General features: G+C 34.2%; 1 protein-coding gene across 1 annotated transcript in view; it reads left to right on the plus strand.

Annotated features, from left to right (window-relative positions):
- Positions 1–20,333, plus strand: part of LOC145267047 (uncharacterized) — a 36,909-nt gene that overhangs the window by 7,131 nt on the left and 9,445 nt on the right. Inside the window, exon 2 of the mRNA XM_080122989.1 lies at positions 18,105–18,268. Coding sequence (XP_079979115.1) covers positions 18,172–18,268 — 97 coding nt within the window. The 5' untranslated portion in view covers positions 18,105–18,171. The remainder of the gene's footprint in view (positions 1–18,104; positions 18,269–20,333) is intronic.

Consider the following 20,333-nt stretch of genomic DNA (forward strand, 5'->3'; position numbering starts at 1 on the left):
TTCCTAAATGGTCACCCATTTTAGTACTGGCCAGGCTAAATGTTGCTTAACTTCAGTAATCTGACAGAAATCAATGTGCAAATGTGATTATGTCATATATTACCATTAGTAATACAATACTAAAAAGTAATAGTATAGTTTCGGCTCCAGACAAAGAGGTACCAAATCTGTGACGGTAATAGATCGCCAAGGTATTAATCGCTGGTCGGGGGTATGTTCGGGAAAGAACTGTAACTACAACTCACCTATAAATGACAGCAATCAATTCGATGCCTCCGTTCAGTCTCAAAAGACAAAGGATACCCCCTGTAGGGGCAGCTGCGCATGTAATTGTGAAGCAAGAGTTATGCAATCCCTAACCCCACCTCTCCTGAATCGGCATTTTTTTTTTTATCCAGTGACAAGGAGAAATCCAGGGCGACTAGAAACAATGCTGAGATAAGCGGAGAGTACATACAGCACCTGGAAGTCCCAAATGGTCACCCATTTAGTACTGACCAGGTTCAACGTTGCTTAACTTCGGTGATCCAGCGGGAACCGGTGTGCTAACCTGATTATGCCGTATATGCAAACGTATTATGCAATAAATGCAGACAAAACAAAAAAAAAATCTTGTAAGGCAATTAAGAGACTCTCTGCACCACTCCAAAGATCGTGACGGTAAATCTCTTTAAAAATGCTGGCAAAAAAAGTCCTTCAACGAAACACTTCTATTAGATTACGGCTGCTCTTGATTCCCCCAATAAATGCTTTTATTCGCTAACCCAGTTGTATAGTGTCCGTCTCGTTCAACCTTTAACGCTGTTCCTATTTACTTGGCTCCTCACGAGAGGGCAGAGTTAGACACAAGGCCGGTTTTTAATGTGGGAAAAATCCAGCTCCCAAAAAAGGAGCACTCTGGATAGGAACAAAAATTAAAATTGTCTTAGTCATGAAGTCATGTCCACCGACCGAGGGCAGAAAAGGTAAAGTGTAGCATCAGAACAGATACTGCCCGAAGGCCAAACGGACCTAACACATTGTAGACTCCGTCGCAAGCAGCATAAGAAAGGGGGAGGGAACTCCACTCACTTTTTTATTTTAACGAAAGCCTTTATATCCAGTATTTCCAACAACGCATTTTTTTTCTAAATATTTAACCAGTTCATTTCTCCTTATTTGCCGCATATGACTTTTCGTCTCTGCTGTGACGTCACCCCCATGTCTCGAACACGTGCTTCTCTTAACAAACCTTCTAGAAAGAAAGGGGCACTCTGGATGTAATAGTTTGTAGTAGTTTGTGTTATTCCGTTGGTTATTGACGATTGAGGTTGGGACTAGTGTAGCTTATTGTTGGTGGCTGGTCAACCAGATGTCCAGTTGTTTTTTGAAAGTGTAGGGGGACACTCTCCTTATATTTCTTATTGCGGCTGAAATAAAGTTGAATGTTCTTGTACCACTGCAGGTGAAGCTGTGGTGGATGTGGGACTTGATCCTCCGTGTAGTCCCAGGTGTGATTTTTAGATAGCAGAGCCTTCCTCGTCGCTGATGGGTTATATCTACTATTGTTGTGTTTTGGACCCTTTATTCCAAGACTTTCCATATGTAGATGATAGGAACAAAAAATTTAAATTGTCTAGATCATGAAGGATTTCTCCTCCACTAACAAGGTGAAGTGTAGCATCAGAACAGATACTACACCGTGATCTTGGCCCGAAGGTCAAACGAGCCCAACACATTGTAGACTCCGTTGCAAGAAACATAAGAAAGAAAAAATAAATTCTACTCAATTTTTTATTTTAACAAAAGCCTTTATATATTTCATTTTAATTGGAATTTATTATTATTCATTGGAATTCATTATTGAGATGAGTATTATTTATTAATTTATTTATTGCGGACTATTATCCTCATCTTTTTAGTTGTTATTTCACGATGTTTCGGCCAACTATTCCTCCGGCCTTCGTGCTGAGACAACAACAACTATGGATGGCAGTAACTGCTGAGAATGCAGTTAGGAGATTCAGAGTTCCCATCCCATCGCAGTTACCACCTGACGAAGGTCAGAGGAATAGTTGGCCGAAACGTCGTGAAACAACAGCTAAAAAATAAATTAATAAAAGCCTTTATACCTAGTATTTCCAACAACGCATTTTTTTCTAAATATTTAAACAGTTCATTTCTCCTTTTCCGCCCGCGTATGACTTTTCGTCTCTGTTGTGACATCACCCCCGTGTCTCGAACACGTGCTTCTCTTGATAAACCTTTTAGAGAGAAAGGATTTTATGATTGAGAGGATGTTTCCAAAATTCCACAAATAAAAGTTTTTATTCATTAACTCGGAAGAAACTTAACAGCAAAGAAAGATATGGGCAGACATTATCAAAAAAGTTGAAGGAGTAAAGCCACACTCCTCCATGAATGGAGTATTGTTGCCATATCTGGGCTGATGAATCTACTAATAGTCCCTCACTTTTAGACAAGACCCCCTTCCCCCACACCCCAAAGAGTCTCCAATCTAATAGGTCTCGGACTATAAACCAAGTTCCAATCTCTGTCCCATCAAGCCAGTAAGACATTTGTGGAAATTGATGTTGACCTATTTTCTGCATTTGGGAGCATTGGCTCTTTAATTTATCATCGATATTAGGTCATTCTTTATGCGTGTTTTCCACTCCAAAAACCTCCGATGAATTGATTTACCCCCCCCTCTCTCTCTCTCTGAGTCCTATAAGGTTGCCTCCGCTTCTGGCTATGTAGGTTGAGGTGACATTTGAGTGCCTACGAATTGGCCTAACCTCTCTCTCTCACACACACACAAACACACTCTCTCTCTCTCTTTCTTTATCTATCTATCTATCTATCTATCTATCTATCTCGTTCTTTCTCTCTTTCTCTTTAGTTTAAGATATGAGTTGGGACAAACATACATTTCGAGGGCTCGAGTGGTGTCCACCTCCCAACCCGAAGAACATTCTAGAGATTCAAAAAATGCGTGTAAATACAATTCATTTTTTGGGGGGGGGGGGGGGTCAATAATATCTAAAATTAAGAGAAATATCATTCATTTGGGGGCGGGGTCAATAATATCTAAAATTTAAAGAAATATCATTCATTTGAGGGGCGGGGTCAATAATATCTAAAATTTAGAGAAATATCATTCATTTTTTTGGGGGGGGGTCAATAATATCTAAAATTTAGAGAAATATCATTCATTTGGGGGGCGGGGTCAATAATATCTAAAATTTAGAGAAATATCATTCATTTTTTTGGGGGGGCGGGGTCAATAATATCTAAAATTAAGAGAAATATCATTCATTTGGGGGCGGTGTCAATAATATCTAAAATTTAAAGAAATATCATTCATTTGAGGGGCGGGGTCAATAATATCTAAAATTTAGAGAAATATCATTCATTTTTTGGGGGGGGCGGGGTCAATAATATCTAAAATTAAGAGAAATATCATTCATTTGGGGGCGGGGTCAATAATATCTAAAATTTAGAGAAATATCATTCATTTTGGAGGGGGGGGGGTCAATAATGTCTAAAATTTAAAGAAATATTTATTTGAGGGGCGGGTTAATAATATCAAAAATATTAAGAAATATCATTCATTCGGAGGGCGGGGTCAATAATATCTAAAATTTAGAGAAATATCATTCATTTGGGGGGGGGGCGGTGTCAATAATATCTAAAATTTAGAGAAATATCATTCATTTGGGGGGGGGTCAATAATATCTAAAATTTAAAGAAATATCATTCATTTGGGGGGGGGTCAATAATATCTAAAATTTAAAGAAATATCATTCATTTGGGGGGGGGTCAATATATCTAAAATGTAAAGAAATATCATTCATTTGAGGGGGGGGTCAATATATCTAAAATGTAAAGAAATATCATTCATTTGAGGGGGGGGGTCAATAATATCTAAAATTTAGAGAAATATCATTCATTTGGGGGGGGGTCAATATATCTAAAATGTAAAGAAATATCATTCATTTGGGGGGGGGTCAATATATCTAAAATGTAAAGAAATATCATTCATTTTGGGGGGGGGGTCAATAATATCTAAAATTTAAAAAAATATCATTCATTTGAGGGGGGGGTCAATAATATCTAAAATTTAAAGAAATATTCATTTGAGGGGGGGGTCAATAATATCTAAAATTTAAAGAAATATCATTCATTTGAGGGGGGGTCAATATATCTAAAATGTAAAGAAATATCATTCATTTGGGGGGGGGGGTCAATATATCTAAAATGTAAAGAAATATCATTCATTTGGGGGAGGGGTCAATAATATCTAAAATTTAAAGAAATATCATTCATTTGGGGGGGGTCAATAATATCTAAAATTTAAAGAAATATCATTCATTTGAGGGGCGGGGTCAATAATATCTAACATTTAGAGAAATATCATTCATTTTGGGGGGGGGGTCAATAATGTCTAAAATTTAAAGAAATATTTATTTGAGGGGCGGGGTCAATAATATCAAAAATATTAAGAAATATCATTCATTTGAGGGGCGGGGTCAATAATATCTAACATTTAGAGAAATATCATTCATTTGGGGGGGGGGCGGTGTCAATAATATCTAAAATTTAAAGAAATATCATTCATTTGGGGGGCGGGGTCAATAATATCTAAAATTTAAAGAAATATCATTCATTTGGGGGGGGGGTCAATAATATCTAAAATTTAAAGAAATATCATTCATTTGGGGGGGCGGGGTCAATAATATCTAAAATTTAAAGAAATATCATTCATTTGGGGGGGGGGGTCAATAATATCTAAAATTTAAAGAAATATCATTCATTTGGGGGGGGGGTCAATAATATCTAAAATTTAAAGAAATATCATTCATTTGGGGGGGGGTCAATAATATCTAAAATTTAAAGAAATATCATTCATTTGAGGGGCGGGGTACATAATATCTAAAATTTAGAGAAATATCATTCATTTTGGGGGGCGGGGTGAATAATGTCTAAAATTTAAAGAAATATTTATTTGAGGGGTGGGGTTAATAATATCAAAAATATTAAGAAATATCATTCATTTGGAGGGCGGGGTTAATAATATCTAAAATTTAGAGAAATATCATTCATTTGAGGGGCGAGGTCAATAATATCTAAAATTTAGAGAAATATCATTCATTTGAGGGGCGAGGTCAATAATATCTAACATTTAGAGAAATATCATTCATGTGGGGGGGGGCGGTGTCAATAATATCTAAAATTTAAAGAAATATCATTCATTTGGGGGGGGGGTCAATAATATCTAAAATTTAAAGAAATATCATTCATTTGAGGGGCGGGGTCAATAATATCTAAAATTTAAAGAAATATCATTCATTTGGGGGGGGGGGTCAATAATATCTAAAATTTAAAGAAATATCATTCATTTGGGGGGCGGGGTCAATAATATCTAAAATTTAAAGAAATATCATTCATTTGGGGGGCGGGGTCAATAATATCTAAAATTTAAAGAAATATCATTCATTTGGGGGGGGGTCAATAATATCTAAAATTTAAAGAAATATCATTCATTTGGGGGGGGGTCAATAATATCTAAAATTTAAAGAAATATCATTCATTTGGGGGGGGTCAATAATATCTAAAATTTAAAGAAATATCATTCATTTGGGGGGGGGTCAATAATATCTAAAATTTAAAGAAATATCATTCATTTGGGGGGGGGGTCAATAATATCTAAAATTTAAAGAAATATCATTCATTTGGGGGGGGTCAATAATATCTAAAATTTAAAGAAATATCATTCATTTGGGGGGGGGTCAATAATATCTAAAATTTAAAGAAATATCATTCATTTGGGGGGGGGGTCAATAATATCTAAAATTTAAAGAAATATCATTCATTTGGGGCGGGGTCAATAATATCTAAAATTTAGAGAAATATCATTCATTTTTTTGGGGGGGCGGGGTCAATAATATCTAAAATTAAGAGAAATATCATTCATTTGGGGGCGGGGTCAATAATATCTAAAATTTAGAGAAATATCATTCATTTTGGAGGGGGGGGGGTCAATAATGTCTAAAATTTAAAGAAATATTTATTTGAGGGGCGGGTTAATAATATCAAAAATATTGAGAAATATCATTCATTCGGAGGGCGGGGTCAATAATATCTAAAATTTAGAGAAATATCATTCATTTGGGGGGGGCGGTGTCAATAATATCTAAAATTTAGAGAAATATCATTCATTTGGGGGGGGGTCAATAATATCTAAAATTTAAAGAAATATCATTCATTTGGGGGGGGTCAATAATATCTAAAATTTAAAGAAATATCATTCATTTGGGGGGGGGTCAATATATCTAAAATGTAAAGAAATATCATTCATTTGAGGGGGGGGGTCAATATATCTAAAATGTAAATAAATATCATTCATTTGAGGGGGGGGGTCAATAATATCTAAAATTTAGAGAAATATCATTCATTTGGGGGGGGTCAATATATCTAAAATGTAAAGAAATATCATTCATTTGGGGGGGGGTCAATATATCTAAAATGTAAAGAAATATCATTCATTTTTTGGGGGGGGGGGGTCAATAATATCTAAAATTTAAAAAAATATCCATTTGAGGGGGGGGGGTCAATAATATCTAAAATTTAAAGAAATATCATTCATTTGAGGGGGGGTCAATAATATCTAAAATTTAAAGAAATATCATTCATTTGAGGGGGGGGTCAATATATCTAAAATGTAAAGAAATATCATTCATTTGGGGGGTCAATATATCTAAAATGTAAAGAAATATCATTCATTTGGGGGAGGGGTCAATAATATCTAAAATTTAAAGAAATATCATTCATTTGGGGGGGGGGTCAATAATATCTAAAATTTAAAGAAATATCATTCATTTGAGGGGCGGGGTCAATAATATCTAACATTTAGAGAAATATCATTCATTTTGGGGGGGGGTCAATAATGTCTAAAATTTAAAGAAATATTTATTTGAGGGGCGGGGTCAATAATATCAAAAATATTAAGAAATATCATTCATTTGAGGGGCGGGGTCAATAATATCTAACATTTAGAGAAATATCATTCATTTGGGGGGGGGGGGGGCGGTGTCAATAATATCTAAAATTTAAAGAAATATCATTCATTTGGGGGGCGGGGTCAATAATATCTAAAATTTAAAGAAATATCATTCATTTGGGGGGGGGTCAATAATATCTAAAATTTAAAGAAATATCATTCATTTGGGGGGGCGGGGTCAATAATATCTAAAATTTAAAGAAATATCATTCATTTGGGGGGGGGTCAATAATATCTAAAATTTAAAGAAATATCATTCATTTGGGGGGGGGTCAATAATATCTAAAATTTAAAGAAATATCATTCATTTGGGGGGGGGGTCAATAATATCTAAAATTTAAAGAAATATCATTCATTTGAGGGGCGGGGTACATAATATCTAAAATTTAGAGAAATATCATTCATTTTGGGGGGCGGGGTGAATAATGTCTAAAATTTAAAGAAATATTTATTTGAGGGGTGGGGTCAATAATATCAAAAATATTAAGAAATATCATTCATTTGGAGGGCGGGGTCAATAATATCTAAAATTTAGAGAAATATCATTCATTTGAGGGGCGAGGTCAATAATATCTAAAATTTAGAGAAATATCATTCATTTGAGGGGCGAGGTCAATAATATCTAACATTTAGAGAAATATCATTCATTTGGGGGGGGCGGTGTCAATAATATCTAAAATTTAAAGAAATATCATTCATTTGGGGGGGGTCAATAATATCTAAAATTTAAAGAAATATCATTCATTTGGGGGGCGGGGTCAATAATATCTAAAATTTAAAGAAATATCATTCATTTGGTGGGGGGGTCAATAATATCTAAAATTTAAAGAAATATCATTCATTTGGGGGGCGGGGTCAATAATATCTAAAATTTAAAGAAATATCATTCATTTGGGGGGCGGGGTCAATAATATCTAAAATTTAAAGAAATATCATTCATTTGGGGGGGGGGGTCAGTAATATCTAAAATTTAAAGAAATATCATTAATTTGGGGGGGGTCAATAATATCTAAAATTTAAAGAAATATCATTCATTTGGGGGGGTCAATAATATCTAAAATTTAAAGAAATATCATTCATTTGGGGGGGGGTCAATAATATCTAAAATTTAAAGAAATATCATTCATTTTGGGGGGGGTCAATAATATCTAAAATTTAAAGAAATATCATTCATTTGGGGGGGGGTCAATAATATCTAAAATTTAAAGAAATATCATTCATTTGGGGGGGGTCAATAATATCTAAAATTTAAAGAAATATCATTCATTTGGGGGGGGGTCAATAATATCTAAAATTTAAAGAAATATCATTCATTTGGGGGGGGGGGTCAATAATATCTAAAATTTAAAGAAATATCATTCATTTGGGGGGGGGGTCAATAATATCTAAAATTTAAAGAAATATCATTCATTTGAGGGGCGGGGTCAATAATATCTAAAATTTAGAGAAATATCATTCATTTTGGAGGGGGGGGGGTCAATAATGTCTAAAATTTAAAGAAATATTTATTTGAGGGGCGGGTTAATAATATCAAAAATATTAAGAAATATCATTCATTTGGGGGGCGGGGTCAATAATATCTAAAATTTAAAGAAATATCATTCATTTGGGGGGCGGGGTCAATAATATCTAAAATTTAAAGAAATATCATTCATTTGGGGGGGGGTCAATAATATCTAAAATTTAAAGAAATATCATTCATTTGGGGGGGGGGTCAATAATATCTAAAATTTAAAGAAATATCATTCATTTGGGGGGGGGTCAATATATCTAAAATGTAAAGAAATATCATTCATTTGAGGGGGGGGTCAATATATCTAAAATGTAAAGAAATATCATTCATTTGAGGGGGGGGGGTCAATAATATCTAAAATTTAGAGAAATATCATTCATTTGGGGGGGGGGTCAATATATCTAAAATGTAAAGAAATATCATTCATTTGGGGGGGGTCAATATATCTAAAATGTAAAGAAATATCATTCATTTTTTTTGGGGGGGGTCAATAATATCTAAAATTTAAAAAAATATCATTCATTTGAGGGGGGGGGGTCAATAATATCTAAAATTTAAAGAAATATCATTCATTTGAGGGGGGGGTCAATAATATCTAAAATTTAAAGAAATATCATTCATTTGAGGGGGGGGTCAATATATCTAAAATGTAAAGAAATATCATTCATTTGGGGGGGGGTCAATATATCTAAAATGTAAAGAAATATCATTCATTTGGGGGAGGGGTCAATAATATCTAAAATTTAAAGAAATATCATTCATTTGGGGGGGGGTCAATAATATCTAAAATTTAAAGAAATATCATTCATTTGAGGGGCGGGGTCAATAATATCTAACATTTAGAGAAATATCATTCATTTTGGGGGGGGGGTCAATAATGTCTAAAATTTAAAGAAATATTTATTTGAGGGGCGGGGTCAATAATATCAAAAATATTAAGAAATATCATTCATTTGAGGGGCGGGGTCAATAATATCTAACATTTAGAGAAATATCATTCATTTGGGGGGGGGCGGTGTCAATAATATCTAAAATTTAAAGAAATATCATTCATTTGGGGGGCGGGGTCAATAATATCTAAAATTTAAAGAAATATCATTCATTTGGGGGGGGGGTCAATAATATCTAAAATTTAAAGAAATATCATTCATTTGGGGGGGCGGGGTCAATAATATCTAAAATTTAAAGAAATATCATTCATTTGGGGGGGGGTCAATAATATCTAAAATTTAAAGAAATATCATTCATTTGGTGGGGGGTCAATAATATCTAAAATTTAAAGAAATATCATTCATTTGGGGGGGGGGGTTAATAATATCTAAAATTTAAAGAAATATCATTCATTTGAGGGGCGGGGTACATAATATCTAAAATTTAGAGAAATATCATTCATTTTGGGGGGCGGGGTGAATAATGTCTAAAATTTAAAGAAATATTTATTTGAGGGGTGGGGTTAATAATATCAAAAATATTAAGAAATATCATTCATTTGGAGGGCGGGGTCAATAATATCTAAAATTTAGAGAAATATCATTCATTTGAGGGGCGAGGTCAATAATATCTAAAATTTAGAGAAATATCATTCATTTGAGGGGCGAGGTCAATAATATCTAACATTTAGAGAAATATCATTCATTTGGGGGGGGCGGTGTCAATAATATCTAAAATTTAAAGAAATATCATTCATTTGGGGGGGGGTCAATAATATCTAAAATTTAAAGAAATATCATTCATTTGGGGGGCGGGGTCAATAATATCTAAAATTTAAAGAAATATCATTCATTTGGGGGGGGTCAATAATATCTAAAATTTAAAGAAATATCATTCATTTGGGGGGTGGGGTCAATAATATCTAAAATTTAAAGAAATATCATTCATTTGGGGGGCGGGGTCAATAATATCTAAAATTTAAAGAAATATCATTCATTTGGGGGGCGGGGTCAATAATATCTAAAATTTAAAGAAATATCATTCATTTGGGGGGGGGTCAATAATATCTAAAATTTAAAGAAATATCATTCATTTGGGGGGCGGGGTCAATAATATCTAAAATTTAAAGAAATATCATTCATTTGGGGGGCGGGGTCAATAATATCTAAAATTTAAAGAAATATCATTCATTTGGGGGGGGGTCAATAATATCTAAAATTTAAAGAAATATCATTCATTTGGGGGGGGGTCAATAATATCTAAAATTTAAAGAAATATCATTCATTTGGGGGGCGGGGTCAATAATATCTAAAATTTAAAGAAATATCATTCATTTGGGGGGGGGGTCAATAATATCTAAAATTTAGAGAAATATCATTCATTTGAGGGGCGAGGTCAATAATATCTAAAATTTAGAGAAATATCATTCATTTGAGGGGCGAGGTCAATAATATCTAACATTTAGAGAAATATCATTCATTTGGGGGGGGGCGGTGTCAATAATATCTAAAATTTAAAGAAATATCATTCATTTGGGGGGGGGGGTCAATAATATCTAAAATTTAAAGAAATATCATTCATTTGGGGGGCGGGGTCAATAATATCTAAAATTTAAAGAAATATCATTCATTTGGGGGGGGGTCAATAATATCTAAAATTTAAAGAAATATCATTCATTTGGGGGGCGGGGTCAATAATATCTAAAATTTAAAGAAATATCATTCATTTGGGGGGCGGGGTCAATAATATCTAAAATTTAAAGAAATATCATTCATTTGGGGGGCGGGGTCAATAATATCTAAAATTTAAAGAAATATCATTCATTTGGGGGGGGGGGTCAATAATATCTAAAATTTAAAGAAATATCATTCATTTGGGGGGCGGGGTCAATAATATCTAAAATTTAAAGAAATATCATTCATTTGGGGGGCGGGGTCAATAATATCTAAAATTTAAAGAAATATCATTCATTTGGGGGGGGGGGGTCAATAATATCTAAAATTTAAAGAAATATCATTCATTTGGGGGGGGGTCAATAATATCTAAAATTTAAAGAAATATCATTCATTTGGGGGGGGGTCAATAATATCTAAAATTTAAAGAAATATCATTCATTTGGCGGGGGGGTCAATAATATCTAAAATTTAAAGAAATATCATTCATTTGGGGGGGGGGTCAATAATATCTAAAATTTAAAGAAATATCATTCATTTGGGGGGCGGGGTCAATAATATCTAAAATTTAAAGAAATATCATTCATTTGGGGGGCGGGGTCAATAATATCTAAAATTTAAAGAAATATCATTCATTTGGCGGGGGGGGTCAATAATATCTAAAATTTAAAGAAATATCATTCATTTGGGGGGCGGGGTCAATAATATCTAAAATTTAAAGAAATATCATTCATTTGGGGGGCGGGGTCAATAATATCTAAAATTTAAAGAAATATCATTCATTTGGGGGGCGGGGTCAATAATATCTAAAATTTAAAGAAATATCATTCATTTGGGGGGGGGGTCAATAATATCTAAAATTTAAAGAAATATCATTCATTTGGGGGGGGTCAATAATATCTAAAATTTAAAGAAATATCATTCATTTGGGTGGGGGTCAATAATATCTAAAATTTAAAGAAATATCATTCATTTGGCGGGGGGGTCAATAATATCTAAAATTTAAAGAAATATCATTCATTTGGGGGGGGGGTCAATAATATCTAAAATTTAAAGAAATATCATTCATTTGGGGGGCGGGGTCAATAATATCTAAAATTGAAAGAAATATCATTCATTTGGGGGGCGGGGTCAATAATATCTAAAATTTAAAGAAATATCATTCATTTGGGGGGCGGGGTCAATAATATCTAAAATTTAAAGAAATATCATTCATTTGGGGGGCGGGGTCAATAATATCTAAAATTTAAAGAAATATCATTCATTTGGGGGGCGGGGTCAATAATATCTAAAATTTAAAGAAATATCATTCATTTGGGGGGGGTCAATAATATCTAAAATTTAAAGAAATATCATTCATTTGGGGGGCGGGGTCAATAATATCTAAAATTTAAAGAAATATCATTCATTTGGGGGGGGGGGTCAATAATATCTAAAATTTAAAGAAATATCATTCATTTGGGGGGGGGGTCAATAATATCTAAAATTTAAAGAAATATCATTCATTTGGGGGGGGGGGTCAATAATATCTAAAATTTAAAGAAATATCATTCATTTGGCGGGGGGGTCAATAATATCTAAAATTTAAAGAAATATCATTCATTTGGCGGGGGGGTCAATAATATCTAAAATTTAAAGAAATATCATTCATTTGGGGGGGGGTCAATAATATCTAAAATTTAAAGAAATATCATTCATTTGGGGGGGGGTCAATAATATCTAAAATTTAAAGAAATATCATTCATTTGGCGGGGGGTCAATAATATCTAAAATTTAAAGAAATATCATTCATTTGGGGGGGGGGGGTCAATAATATCTAAAATTTAAAGAAATATCATTCATTTGGGGGGCGGGGTCAATAATATCTAAAATTTAAAGAAATATCATTCATTTGGGGGGCGGGGTCAATAATATCTAAAATTTAAAGAAATATCATTCATTTGGGGGGCGGGGTCAATAATATCTAAAATTTAAAGAAATATCATTCATTTGGGGGGCGGGGTCAATAATATCTAAAATTTAAAGAAATATCATTCATTTGGGGGGCGGGGTCAATAATATCTAAAATTTAAAGAAATATCATTCATTTGGGGGGCGGGGTCAATAATATCTAAAATTTAAAGAAATATCATTCATTTGGCGGGGGGGTCAATAATATCTAAAATTTAAAGAAATATCATTCATTTGGGGGGCGGGGTCAATAATATCTAAAATTTAAAGAAATATCATTCATTTGGGGGGCGGGGTCAATAATATCTAAAATTTAAAGAAATATCATTCATTTGGGGGGGGGGGTCAATAATATCTAAAATTTAAAGAAATATCATTCATTTGGGGGGGGGGTCAATAATATCTAAAATTTAAAGAAATATCATTCATTTGGGGGGGGGTCAATAATATCTAAAATTTAAAGAAATATCATTCATTTGGCGGGGGGGTCAATAATATCTAAAATTTAAAGAAATATCATTCATTTGGGGGGGGGGGTCAATAATATCTAAAATTTAAAGAAATATCATTCATTTGGGGGGCGGGGTCAATAATATCTAAAATTTAAAGAAATATCATTCATTTGGGGGGCGGGGTCAATAATATCTAAAATTTAAAGAAATATCATTCATTTGGGGGGGGGGTCAATAATATCTAAAATTTAAAGAAATATCATTCATTTGGCGGGGGGGTCAATAATATCTAAAATTTAAAGAAATATCATTCATTTGGGGGGGGGTCAATAATATCTAAAATTTAAAGAAATATCATTCATTTGAGGGGCGGGGTCAATAATATCTAAAATTTAGAGAAATATCATTCATTTTGGGGGGCGGGGTGAATAATGTCTAAAATTTAAAGAAATATTTATTTGAGGGGCGGGGTCAATAATATCAAAAATATTAAGAAATATCATTCATTCGGAGGGCAGAGTCAATAATATCTAAAATTTAGAGAAATATCATTCATTTGAGGGGCGAGGTCAATAATATCTAAAATTTAGAGAAATATCATTCATTTGAGGGGCGGGGTCAATAATATCAAAAATATTAAGAAATATCATTCATTCGGAGGGCGGGGTCAATAATATCTAAAATTTAGAGAAATATCATTCATTTGAGGGGCGAGGTCAATAATATCTAAAATTTAAAGAAATATTCATTTGAGGGGCGAGGTCAATAATATCTCAAATTTAGAGAAATAGCATTCATTTGGGGGGGAGGAGTCAATAATATCTAAAATTTAGAACAAATTATTCCTTCTCTGTGGACCAACTGGACCAGGTTTCGTCAGGAGATGAGTTTTATTTTTTTCATTTTTAAAAGTTCTATCTTAAAGGGAAGTAAATCGGATTTTAAAAAGTTACTTCCCTTTCTTACCGTAAATGTTTATTATTTTTTTTATTACTATTAAAGATTTCCGTTTCTAATCGTTCTCTTTTACGTTTCTTGTTTACTATTCTTTTCACGATTGCTTTTGCTTTTATGAGTACTTTTACTAAGAGTACTTTTAACTGTCTGTGTTCTTACATATATAGATGTGTGTTTGCTCTTACGTATGCTACGTGCGGTTCACTATTATATTATATTGTGTGTGTGTGTGTGCGTTCTATCCTTACACAGTTCTTTTGCCTTGTTAGTCTCCGAGACGTGTATGTGCAAATGTATAATGCGTACATACCTGATTGCCTTGGCCAGTGGATGATATCTTCTGGTCGCTGGTCTGCCATCTCGTTGGGGAGTGCTCACTGCAGACAGATTCATTAATGAAAACAAGATGGACTGAAGCTTCAATCTTTTATTTAAAGGCAAGCCTATATCTTGGACCCTGGTTGTTGGAGATCCGAATCTCCAATCTTCATTCTCTGCTGCTCAAAACCAACTCAGCCCATGTGGTCGTCAACTGGAAGCCTACGACCAAACAAAGCCACGCTCGACAAAAAGACTTTCAGCGATTCATTTTATGCATTAGCACGCTAACTGAGCTATGTCTTGAATCTGCAGCATATCAACCATCCCGCAAGAGTTTCTTGTGAAATCAGTTAATGCGGTTCATGATCGACTTGAAAAGCTGGTGGCGAATGATGGTGCCCATATTGAATTTTAAATAAAAGTTCATGGAATACATTTTCTTCTCCTATTCATTAATTGAAGAAATTATACTTCAAAAACATATTATAGTTATTTTAGAATATGGAGTTATTCCTCCCCCCCTCTCTCTCTCTCTCTCTCTCTCTCTCTCTCCACATACAGTACTGTTTCGCGGTTTCACAGCTCATCAGTGTAGCTAGACAGGCAACTACCTCAAGTCAGGATTGAAACCCGACCGCCTGTACGACAGTCAAGGCCCCTAACCATTATGCTAATCGGCGGCTGCTGTGCGAGTCGTGAATTAACGATGTTTTGACATCGTCCGAAATACCTAAGCTCGATTTGTTCACACAAAGAGCATCACTTTATACGCTAATGGTGATTCGTGTATCACTTCTCAATATGCTCAACTCAAGATGAGGAACATTATACTGTGTGTGTGTGTGTGTGTGTGTGTGTGTGTGTGTGAGTGTGTGTTCTTTGATATTAAAAGAAATGAGTGATTGAGTCAAAATAAAAAAGCATTTAAGCATGAATGTCATTACTAGGACTATGACAACAGCATATTCTTTTCATTGTTTTGACTCTCGAGTATATATCCGACACAGTTTGACACAGTTAATCAACCGAGAACCACATCACTCTATATAAAAGCATATAAGATATCAACGGATACACACTCGAGAGTCAAAACAGTGAAAAGAGTATGCTGTTGTCCTAGCCCTAGTCATTACAAAGCTTGTTTGACTATCCAGCAGGGATGAAGGGGGGGGGCAGATGTTGGGATTGCGTGAAAGAAGACATGCAGTGCTTATCCGCGTGATGTAATCAGAAACCTGAAAACAAAATATCAATAATAAATAAATATCAAAAATAAATATCAAAAATAAATAGATAAAATAAATGAATAAATATAAAAATAAATATAAAAAATAAATAAATAAATATAAAAAATAAAGAAAAAATATAAAAATATATAAATAAATATCAAAAAATAAATAAATATAAAAGTAAATAAATATCAAAAATAAATAAATATAAAAATAAATAAATATCAAAAATAAATAAATAAATATCAAAAAATAAATAAATATCAAAAAATAAATATCAAAAATAAATAAATATAAAAAATAAATAAATATCAAAAAATAAAATAAATAAATATAAAAAATAAATATCAAAAATAAATAAATTTATATAAAAAAAATAAATAAAATAAAATAAGTAAAAGGAGATAGTCGTGTAATCCAAATTTTTTTCTTCTTTTCTTTTATTTTCCTTTCAGTTATATTGGTAATGTCCATCTCCAATTCCGATGTTTCTGAGGAGATAATGGTATAATCCATATAATGCTTAATCTTTTTTTTTTCTTTTTATTCCACATTTCTGTTCCTCTTGTAGGTGGGCGGTGGGTCAGATATTCATTATTGTTTTGTCTTTCGCAACTCTATTAGTTGCTTGCCATAAGTACCGAATTTTTTTTTTATTATTACATTTTCACCCCAAACAAGGCAAGTGTGCCACTTTGATGTAGAGGGTGGGCTTCTATCTGGGACATAAATTGCAGTGATACTATGTAGGGAGTTGAGCAGCAAGATGTCTGTTTACATTACACTCAAACTTCTGCATGTTAGTAGAGTTGGGGAAGTAGGAACCCGGAAGGAAATTCCAAAGTCTACCAGTCCTAAGGAAGAAACTATTAGAGTATAAGGCTTTCTGGTATATGGGAAGCTCTACTGTGTAGGGTGGGATTTTGCTGCTTGTCAGGTTTGTCGGGGGTATTTAAGTCTAGAGATACATGGATTGTAGTTCGTCGGAGCATCTACCATTAAAATATCTGTAGAACAGGCAGAGGGATGCAAGATTTCATAGATGGGACAGAGTTAGAAGTTTAGCTGACAGTTCAGGACCTATTAAGTTGGTGACTCTCTTTTGAACCCTGTCCAGGAGTGAAACTAGTAGCAGATGAACCAGCCGAAATGTGTTGACTGTTGTTTAGTCTTTATGGTGCCAGGCGATGTATTCAGTTACATTATAATCCTTCGTCACACGCACGCGCGCGTGTGTGTTTCAAACAAAGTATGTTTCCCAATATCCCCTTAAATTCACCATTCCTCCACAATACAGGAAAACCAAAATCAGCCTCGCCCCCTTTGCAGTCATCTTCGCATAAACTAACTTGGTCGCACGACATGCAGGTTGATATGCTGCAAATTCAACACATAGCTCAGTTAAAATGACGTGCTTATGCATAAAATGAATCTCTGAAAATCTTTTTGTCGAGCGTGGCTTTGTTTCCCACCAATGTGGTTTCATTTCACCTTTCTTAAATTGCCCACTTTCTTTATAATCTTTCACTTATTTTTGGGAAAGGAGGGGTTCTCTGCCTGGATTGTTTTTGCTCTTGTTTTTAGTTCCTGGATCTATAGTGAAGGGAATATTGGCTAAGTGTTCAAAAGGGGGATCGCATTTGCGTGAATTGCATTATGGCCCTGATATGATTTTACGTCACAATGTGTATGTGCGTATCTGCATGTGTGTGTATATATATATATATATATGTGTGTAGAGAAAGAGGTAATGGGTGGAGAAGAGCGGTGGGGGTTAAGTGAGGGGATTGGAAAATAGGGGGGAGAAAAAGAAAGAGATAAAGATAAAAAAGACGGACAAGCAAAGAGATATATAGGCATAGAAGTTTTAATAGAAAATCTGCTAAACTTTTTCCCCGGGCAACGCCGGGTATCCCAGCTAGTTAGCAATACAAGATTTTTAAAATACCAACTCTGAAAACAAGGTTCACGCCCGAACCCTTTTTGTCTCTGCTTACAATTGCTTTTCTTATTTCTAATTTTTTTTTTTCTCCCTAGGATTCTGTATTTCAAGAAACGCAGGACCCATAATCTCCTTGGTTATACGACTCCCGACGAATCCTCCATGGCCCTGCTAACTAGGGTGAAAAATATCCCAACAGAATCAGTCTTTGCAATTTCAAACTCTCTCTCTGTCGAAGGACTCATCACCGACATCAGCAGTAAGTTTCGCCATAGCTTTTTAAAATCTGCACCAACAAGTGTCCGCTAATCTTCCATCTAAACATAGAAACATGATATTTAGTTAAGTATTGATTTTATATGGAGTTTGCTGGCACCGTATATCTATATACATATGTGTGTGTATGTGTATATAATAATTTCCATAATCAAATAACGTCGCAGCTCATACAAGCCATGAAAGCCACAGTGATTTGCATGCAAGATGAATACCCTGGCACTTGTGCCACTGCACCACATACAAGAAAGTCGATAAGCTAACACAAATCAAAAAAATCACGGTGCAGTCTTTTGGAAATATATATATATATATATATATATAGAATTCCGGCATCGTCTTCAAAGAAATAGCGGCCAATTATCTCTTCAGCAGTAACGCCACACCACACCGTGCACTTGAGTGGATGTAATGTGTGCTGCTGAATTATCCTTGGGTTCTCCGTACCCCATATTCGGCAATTTTGTTTATTGATGAACCCATCAAGATGAAAATGGGATTCATCCGACATTATTAGTTTTTTTTAGAAAATCGGGATCATCATTGGCCAAATCCTGGAGTCGCATAGCATACTCAAGTCTTTTTTCATTATCTCGAGGTTGAAGTTCTTGAACTAGCTGCACTTTATATGGAACATATCCTCTTTCTCTTAGCATTCTCCGAAGTGAGGTTCGAGAAATGCCAAGTTCTTTTGATCTCCTCCTTGTGGATGTGGATGCATCCTCCTCCAAACTTCTCTCCAATTCCTCGAAATTTTGAGCTGTTCGTACAGTACGAGGCCTACCACTTCTCGCCATGTCGGATATTCCTTGTTGGTCCCTAAAACGAGCAATAATTCCTCGGATTGCTTTTGCCGAAGGAGAGTTTCTGGTGTTGTAATGACGCCGATAGATGAGTTGAGTCTCCGAAATCGACTCATTGGATTTAAAGTACCATTCTATTATGAGGGTACATTCTTTATGGCTAATACGGCTCATGCCTGCTTCGGAAGGGGTCCTTTACTTATTCTGAAAAAAAAAAATCAATAAATAAAAAAGTTATGAATTTTTAAAAATAGGACCCTTATTTTGGCCCACCCTGTATTAAGCAAACTGTAAACAAACAGACAGAATTACGAGATAGATTCGGATTTAATAGATTCGGAGTGTCTAGCAAGGTGTCATCAAACGCCATTTTTTTTTTTAGTCTGTGCTTCATTAGTATCATCACAAACATTGACGACTCATGTGCTTAGTTAATGTCGCATCATCATTTAAGTCATTTGATCTTAACAAAAACAAAAGGTGATTATTTCAAAGATAGAAGATGCCTATGACCCTATGTAACATAGTCACTGACCCCATTATTTAGATATGTAGCATGATGGCACCCAAATAGTTTTTCTTTACTTTTGAAATCACGACTCTATAATAATATATACGAAATTTGGACAAATTAAATTATCATATTTAAGCGTATTTTATGACTGGGCAAAGCCGGACGCCTCCCCACTAGTATTATTTATAGAGTTGTGATTTCAAAAATGAATAAAAAAAAAAAAAAAGTATTTGGATACCATCAGCTAGAATCGAAACCGAAAACAAAAACTGTAACATTTAAAGTTGGTGACGTTACCACTGTATAAATGTGGCACACATATGAACTGATTAAAAATAAACTAAAAGGAATTATAAAAATGTATAACAATTTTTTTTCAATTTTTACCCATTTTTAACCCCTTGAAAACTATTTTAACCAGCTAAAGACCCATAAATGAACGGCCCATAAAAAATCCAATCATTTGAGGCCCCCTAGCGCTGCTCTGCGACTTTTAGTTTCGGAGGAGATAGAGTTTGAAAATATGGAGACGGACAGACAGGGCAAAGCCTGACGCCTCCCTACAAGTATTATTATAGAGTTGTGATTTCAAAAGTAAATTGTGACCAAACAGACGGGAATAGGACTTTATTATAATAGATTTTAGTAATTTTATTTTTATTTTTTCTCTTCGTCGCCAGGATACAAAGGCACTGAATAATTTAACCCAGAAGGACAGCACGTGTTTTTCA

The sequence above is a fragment of the Euprymna scolopes genome, chromosome 42 (assembly GCF_053919585.1).
Source record: "Euprymna scolopes isolate OS-2025 chromosome 42, ASM5391958v1, whole genome shotgun sequence".
Taxonomy (NCBI): Eukaryota; Metazoa; Mollusca; class Cephalopoda; order Sepiida; family Sepiolidae; genus Euprymna; species Euprymna scolopes.